The following is an 8553-nucleotide window of genomic DNA, read 5'->3' on the forward strand; positions in this document are numbered from 1 at the left end:
GAACCACAACCGGTATCTAGTACCCATGTCGTAGTGGAAGTATAATTTATATCAATAACATAAATTTCTTTAGGAATTTTACCTTTCGGAGTGATGATTCCTTCCCTTATATTTCGCAAATATACGGGACAATTCCTAAGCCAATGTCCCATGCCATAGCAATAATGGCACTCATCATTAACTTGCTTGAAGTTTTTGATTTTCTTTCCCTTCTTCTTGAACCTCTTGCCCTTTGAAGCAAGAACTTGATTTCTAGAGCTCCCACTAGCTTTGGCATCTTTATCTTCCAGAGACAAAGATCCTATAGCTTGCATGAGGTAGTCTTCCTGAGACGGACTCACACGAGGTCTAGTAGTAGTGGGTGGTTTAGAAGAGGTGATGAAGTTAAGGTTTCCATCCGAACCTATCCCGAAATGAAGTTCTCTAGTTGTATCGAAATCATTGTTGGAGCAAATGTCGTCAAGAACGTTGTGATATGACTCAATAGTTATCGGTGCGGTAGCATTTGGTGGATTCATTGTAAAGAACTACAAATATGGAGGAAAAGAAAATATTAACACTTGTCCTTTTTAAATCATACTTGCAAATTAACAAGATATGAACATTTAAATAGTGACCTCTACCCAACTATTATAAATGATTCCAAGACCCAAATTCATATCAACTTAGGCACGGGATAGCCGATGAAACCCTTATTAATATAACTCGGTGGATTAACGTTTAATCGATTCTACTTTTAGAACTCTTGGTCGATAAAATTACTCTAATGATTATCTATAGCCCAAAACACATCGACAAGGGCACGGTGGGGCCGATACATCCCTTATCAAATACTTTTGTTGAGTTCAATCCAAATTTCGAATAAATGTGTCCATGATCCAAATCCATATCAATTTGGGCACGGGATGGCCGATGAAACCCTCATCAACACGAATTCGGTGGATAAACATTCATCACCCACTTCCCCTACGTAACAAGGTTTGTACCCCGGGATGGCCGAGTGCACTCCCTCGCGAAATAGGTTTTCATGGTTTCTACTATTTGGTAAGGCTATGTCTCAATTAATTGTTTTAGCGAGAGGTCATGTCAATTTATTATCTATCACGTTTTAAGTGAACTAAAGCGGTGAACTACGATAATTTTAATTGACACGGTCGAAAAACTCGATAAGACTATGCATGTTTAGTTATGGCGATTTAGCGATGCATGTGACATAAAATAAGATGCAAGCATAAAGATAAATAAATCCTAGTATGGCCTTTCCTATAATAGAAAAACTATTTAACTATTACATATTCGGAAACCAACTCCATTGGTCCCTTGAACTTCGGTTGTGGCACGCATCTCGAGGTAACACCGTCTTTATGTATCGCCATTCTTGAAGAAATCCGTCTTTGGGAACTCCGGAATGAATAAAATTACATAATAAATTACATAATTTCCTATTATACATTTGTAACTAAAATAAAATAAATCTATTAAATTACAAAACGGTGATACGAGATCACAATAAAATTACAACCGAATCGATATTCCCATACATTTCGGGAAATACCAATTAAATCTAAGGCCATACTAAGTAAAATTACATAATTGAAAATTACAAAAATTAAAATTATGACAATCATAAAGAAAAATGCAGCATTATAATATGTATGAACATGCTTAATTTTATGCTAAATCGCCTTTTAATTAGCCAATATCGTATATTACTCGGTTTTTACGGATTTGCGTGATTTCAACATTTTATAATCACAAAAATGCATAAACTCATATTTATGCATAAGTTAATTACCCTAACCTCTTAGGACTCAAAATATAGTCTTCACTAATAATTTGACCATAATTAACCCATATCTTATAAAATTGTTCATAAATGGACTAAAATTAGAAAAATAAGCTATTAAACTTCAAATAAATCACAAAATTTCAAATAAATTTGAAATTTGAAATTTAAATTCATGAACATTCTGGAAAAATTCCATGACACTCATAATGTTCAAAATCTTAGGTTAAAAATTTCGAAATTTTTCCGGAAAAACAATGTTGCGGTTTATCGATTTTAATAAAATAATCATAAAAACATGGAAAAATTATTTTCACTAACTTTTCAATTTTATATCTGAAAAAGATAATAAAATGCAACATTAGACGTTTTTCCTAAGTCATAGATTATGTTTTATTAATTTTCCACTAATAATGTCACTATTTATGCTATTTTTCTTCAAAAATCCATAAATCATGCAAAAAGACTTCTTTATAGCCAATTATTTTACACACATCTTGTAAAATTGCATGTGACAACATATTAATTTTCTATAACCAGATTCGAAATTTAACTCATATTAACCTATTTTTCACATAAATCCGAATTTAATAATGAGAAATTCATTTTTCGAGCATAACAAGTCCAAAAATTATGAAAATTTACAGGTTATCTCAAAATAATATATGTGACAACATATCCAAAAACCAAGTGAAAATTCAAAGTATAGCTAATTTTAGACCAAAAATGACATTTTTACTCATAAAATCATATTTAAATGCCATTATTGTAAATTATGAACAATAAAAATCCGAAAAATTAACCAAAATATCCTAAAACATTTTAGGACCAGAAATATTAACATGCATGTAATAATTTCGTGATATATCATAATAACACAAATTTCACAAGTTTTATTTGTTATTCTTATAACTCGGAAAAACTTTTAACCAATTTGCATGCAAACAACCGTGTCTCTGATACCAATTGAAGGAAATGTAGATTCATATACATACTAACACACTCATATATGTTAAAATTAATTTGTCATAAAATTAAAAACGGATTTTATGCATGCAAACAATATAATAAAAGGAAGAAATCATGTTCTTACAATGAGTATTTCGGTTTTATTGGGCACAAAAGAAATCTCCTTTTCTTTTGTTCTTGAGCTTTCCTTATGGAAGAACAAGATCCAAGTGTAGGATCTCTCCTTAGGAATAATACCCAAAACTTAACTCTTAATCTAATTAATATTATTTGAGCTAGTATAATATTAATCTAGTGAAAAATTGAACCAAAAATTGTTTGGTTTTTGCTCCTAAAACCGGGTAGGAGAAGGTATTTTTGGAGTATATTATCTCTCTAATTTATCATTAAAATGTAGAGAGGAAATTATCTTTCTAACACTAGAAAAATGTGAATGTAAATGAATGAATAATTTTTAGAGGAGAAAAACTCTCTAAAATCCTCTAGCAAAACCGGTGGGGAGGAGCTTTTTGGGGAGCCAATGCATGCCCATATTTGTCTTCACAAGATGAGTAGGGTTGCATGGCTACTCTAGCTTTTTCATCATTATGTTTTCTATTTAAAATATAAACATAATTTTACCCTAATACTCCTCTAATATTTCGGCACTTTAAGTTAATATGGATCCCATATTATTTTTGTCAATTGTCAATATGTCACATGTCACATGTCACATATATTTGTTATGTAATTTTTAACATATTAAAAATCAACGTATTAATAAAAATACGTCACACACAAAAATCGACTTAGTAATTTCATAATTACTTGTGCCAAAATGTTTTACCAATTTATAAATCACAACAGATTGTATTTATAATAATTCATTCAATTCCGATTGTTTCTTTAAACAATAATTTCATCCGAGTAATGATACAATTCGATTACTCAGACCGTATCTCATTTAATCACATTTCAATTTGATACGTAAATTTTACTTCCAAAATCGTCCGTCAATTTTTCAAGTAATTTAATTAACTCGTAACACTATACGATTAATTAAATGATCAATTAAGAGTATTGCCCTATAGGTATGACCTAGGGGGTCAATTGATCACCACCGTCACACGACAAGAATGTCAAACTCTAGTCACCAATCATTACCGATATATGTTGACCAGTTGACAGTATAAATACTTCCCAATTGTATTCTTTAAAATGAGATTTAATAATGATATTTAAATCATGTGATCGCACTATTGTTGAGGACACATTTCCCAACATATTCACCATATTTTTCCGGTTCCCAACACCAATCATCAGTCGGTCTAGTATCACTAAGGCAAATCTGTAAGACCCGAGTACTTTCAAAAGGAAGGAAGAAATGATTTACCTTATCCGTGTCCCAGCCGTACCTGGCTTCATCAAGAAGTTCAACCACTTTTATATCCTCACTCGCCGTACCTCGTGGTGAAATAGTCTTCATCGAACTCGTTCCAGGAACCCACGAGTCACCCCATACACGCGTGTTCAACCCATTCCCAATTCTCTTTCTCACCCCCAAACGCACCACTTCCTTAGCCTCCCATATACCCCTCCATGTGTAGCTCGGATTCACGCCAAGTCAGCCTCCATAAAGTCCCTATCATGAAAATATTTTCCCTTAAGGACCCGAACCATCAAGCAGCTATCCTCCGTCATCAACCTCCACGCTTGCTTCCCGAGTAAAGCCGAGTTAAACTTATCGAAATCACGAAAGCCCATGCCACCCTGACTTTTAGACCGACACATCTTACTCCATGCCACCCAAGGGATCTTCCTTCTCCCATTCTCCGTGCCCCCACCAGAACCGCGAAATAAGAGATCGAAGCTCATTACAAAAATTATCAGGTAGCCTAAAAACACTCATCGCAAAGGTCGGAACTGCTTGGCCTATGGCCTTTATGAGTATCTCCTTACCCGCCTTACTGAGTAGCTTTCCCCGCCATCCTTGTAACCGCTTACTTATGTTATCACGAATCAACTTAGATAGCACCTGTTTCGACCTCCCAATTACCGTGGGTAGGCCTAAATAACGGTCCTTCTCTTGCACCTCCCGCACGTTCAACACACCCAGAACACCTTGCCGCCTTGTCAATGAGGTACCCCAGCTAAAAGATATGGTAGTTTTATCGAGATTAACCTGCTGCCCGGACGCCCTTTCATACTCCCGAAGTATATCTCGCATAATACCCACTTCCGACTCCTTAGCCTGCGTAAAGATAAAACTATCGTCTGCAAAAAACAAATGTGAAACAACCAGAGCATGTGGTGACACTCGAATACCCTTAAGCACCCCTCTCTCAATACTCCTCCTTAATAAACTCGACAATACTTCCGCGCACAAGATAAAGAGGTACGGGGACAACGGATCACCTTGACGGAGTCCTCTTTCAGGGACAAACTTCTCGGACAAAGACCCATTCACCGAGACCTTATAGGAAACGGTTTTGACACAAGTCATAACACGATTAACCCACCTCACATCGAGACCCATTCGGATCAAAACCGATTCCAGAAACCCCCATTCCACCCTGTCGTACGCCTTAGCCATATCTAATTTAAGAGCCATGTGACCCCCACTGCTACGTGAATTCTTCATATAATGGAAAAGTTTGAAGGCCACAAGAATATTATCAGTTATAAGCCGACCCGGGGTAAAGGCACTTTGGTTCTCCGAAACAATATCTCCCAGAAAAATCTTCAACCTATTCGCAAGAACTTTGGACACTAATTTATAGACAACATTACACAAGCTAATAGGGCAAAAGTCTTGCATTTTATCAGGCTCTTTCTTTTTCGGAATCAGAACAATATTAGTTTCATTCATACCTTCGGGAAATGGAGCTCCGTTGAGAACGTTTAGTACAAATTGGGTCACGGAAGGTCCAACAATATGCCAATAAGTTTGATAGAAAAGCTCGTTCATACCATCAAGACCAGGAGCTTTCAACGGGTGCATCTGGTTCAGAGCCTCAACCACTTCTTCCCCTCTATAATCCTCCCTTAAACCCTCGTTCATCACATCCGTAACTCTCCCCTCAACCCCTGCGAGTAAATGATCAAAATTCTCCGGCCGAGAAGATGTGAACAGGCCTCGAAAATAGCGCACAGCACACGCAGCCATTCCCTGTGTATCGCTCACCCCTCGACCTCGTTCATCAATAAGTTTTGCGATATGATTTTTCTCCTTTCTCTGGCTCGCCTTTTGGTGAAAAAACTTCGTGTTTCTATCACCATCCCGAAGCCAAAGAGCCCTAGATCTTTGCCGCCAAAAGCTCTCTTCCTGTCGAAGTAACTCCGCAATATCCTTCAAAGCTTTGCGCCGCTCGTTCACTTCGTTTACTGATCAGCCCCCTTCGTTTAAAGCTCTAAGTCGTGCCCGCTTCTTTTGCAAATCTCGCATAATCTTCCCAATACTTATTCCCTTCCATTTTTGCAACTCGCTTGCACAACGTTGGAGCGAGGAAATCAGCTCTCCATCCTCGTATTCCCATGCCCTTCTTACAGCATCTTCACACCCGTCTTGCCCTACCCATATTTGCTCAAACCGGAACAGCTTAGGAGCCCTCTCATCCGAGTCCACACGCCCATTTAGAAGAACCTTGATATGTGCGTGGTCAGACCATTCCCTATCAAGGTGAAAGAGTTTGGCGTAAGGAAACTTATCCGACCATGCCCCAGTAACCATAGCTCGGTCTAAACGACATTGCCTATTTGCATCTCCCCCTTGCCCATTGTCAAAAGTGAACTCATACCCCTCATAAGGGAGGTCACGCAACCCACACTCATCTACCGCATCCCGGAAATTATTCATCTGCCACTGCATACGCGAGCCCCCTTTCATTTCTGTGGAGTAAAGGATCTCATTAAAGTCACCCAAATAAATCCACGGCAACAACGACGTCGAGGCTAAGATTCTCAGTTGCTGCCATGACAAGTGACGATCCTGGACAGCCGGCCACCCATAGAACCCCGTAACCGCCATTTCTCCTCGCCTTCCCCAACCTCCACATCTATATAATGCACCGTCGCAGAAGAAATCGAACATACATACTTCTTTTTCCATAGAAAAGCCAAGCCCCCAGATTTACCCACACAATCAACCGCATACCCCTCATAATCATCCAACCTGCTCCTAAGCTTGTGCATATCTGTACTACAAAGTTTTGTCTCACACAAGAAAACAAAACTCGGAGCCTCCTTCCGGAGTAAGTTACATAGACCGGCTACCGCATCCGGGTTGCCCAGGCCCGTGCAGTTAATGTAACACCCCACGGTAATTGAAGAGGTCCAGTGATAGGCTTAAATGACTAGTGCTTAAAGAGATTGGAATTACTACTCATATCAACAAAGTGCACTTTCTTTTATGGTCATCTATATGAAAGAACTCCAAAGTTAAGCGTGCTTGGCTGGGAGTAGTCTTAGGATGGGTGACCTCCTGGGAAGGTTTTCGGGATGCGCATGAGTGAGGACAAAATGCGCTATAAAGGACCTGTGTTGATCTGTGGGCCATGTACACAGCCTGGTGAGCTATCATAAGTAACCGCTCCCGACCCGGTTTGGGCCGGGGTGTTACAGTTAAGGCTCAAGAGACTCATTGGGCCCGGCGGGGTTGAGTCCCCTCAACCACCGCTTCAGATGAAAACACATCCATATCGAAATAAAGTCTCTCCACACTTCCCTCCATCGACGTCTGTACCTTCTCTGCCATGTCAACTCTCTGTAATCTCGTCCATGTTCTAATTTTTGACACTATTTTACTACCCTCCCCTCGCCCATCAGTCCCCTTTTCCAGCTCCCCCTCAGCCAACTCACACTCATCTCCCTCCTCCACCCCTCCTCTCCCTTCGGCAACGTTACCGACCTCCATCTCCTCCACAACCCTTACTTGTTCTCCACCCTTATACACCATAGCACCCGCACCATGCCCTCCATCCTCCATTTGTTGGTTCTTCTTTTGCTTCAAGGAGACCGCAATGTTTTGTAATTTATGGATCATGGTTTCAATGTCGAGCTCCTCTTTTCTTATCTTCTCCGCTTCAAACACTGCACTAAGGTTCTTAGCAGCCTTCATAGGGACTGTCCCTACCGTCTTGAGATTTTTCCGCGGGGATGCACGGAGCCATTCACCAAACCTCAATTCATGTTCTTCATACGGATCCTCATCACAATCCCGTTCCCCATGACCCATCAACCCACACCCGTAGCAAAAGTTTGGAAGCCTCTCGTACTTGAGATCAAAATGAACCACATCCCCACCTTGCATTTTAATGGCGACTGATGCCTTCACCGAATTACGAACATCATGCAGAACACGGATCCTAATCGCCCTATCAATCCCGTCACCCTCATGTTCCCCTTTTGCAACAAACGTACCCAACTGTCCACTGAGTCTCCGGAGATTGCTGACATTACTGCGGCCACTGATAGGCAAATCATATATACGAACCCAAATTGGCAGTCGATAAAGTGGCACGTCCGTTATCTTCCCATCTTCGTTAGGTTCATTGAAACACCACACCGCTTTATCAAAATGCCAAGGCTGCCCTTCAAGGACCTTCTCTTTCTCACGGATATCAGGAAATTTGAACACAAAAATTTTCTCCTTTGCATCCACAATATTGCCTATAATCGGTTTAGATGAATTCCAAATTTTTGTCATAGTATCGATCACCACTTTCGCATTAACCGCCTTTATCGTCCATATTTTCCCCACAAGGGTTAGGTTATGCTTTAGTTGTTCCCTCCCTTCCCCCGATTTCCATTCAAACACCCCA

The 8553-nt window shown here is 39.4% G+C and overlaps 1 protein-coding gene across 1 annotated transcript; it reads right to left on the bottom strand.

Moving 5' to 3' along the window:
* Nucleotides 1-6122: 6122 nt before the first annotated feature.
* Nucleotides 6123-6761, bottom strand: LOC141642876 (uncharacterized). Its single transcript, XM_074451854.1, has one exon. It carries the CDS (start codon nucleotides 6759-6761, stop codon nucleotides 6123-6125), a length of 639 nt encoding a protein of 212 aa, XP_074307955.1.
* Nucleotides 6762-8553: the final 1792 nt, after the last annotated feature.

Source organism: Silene latifolia, chromosome 1 (assembly GCF_048544455.1).
Source record: "Silene latifolia isolate original U9 population chromosome 1, ASM4854445v1, whole genome shotgun sequence".
NCBI classification, from domain to species: domain Eukaryota; kingdom Viridiplantae; phylum Streptophyta; class Magnoliopsida; order Caryophyllales; family Caryophyllaceae; genus Silene; species Silene latifolia.

Bases quoted from the DNA above. Each gene is read 5' to 3' on its own strand.
- LOC141642876 (XM_074451854.1), bottom strand. From the start codon at position 6,761: ATGGCGGTTACGGGGTTCTATGGGTGGCCGGCTGTCCAGGATCGTCAC.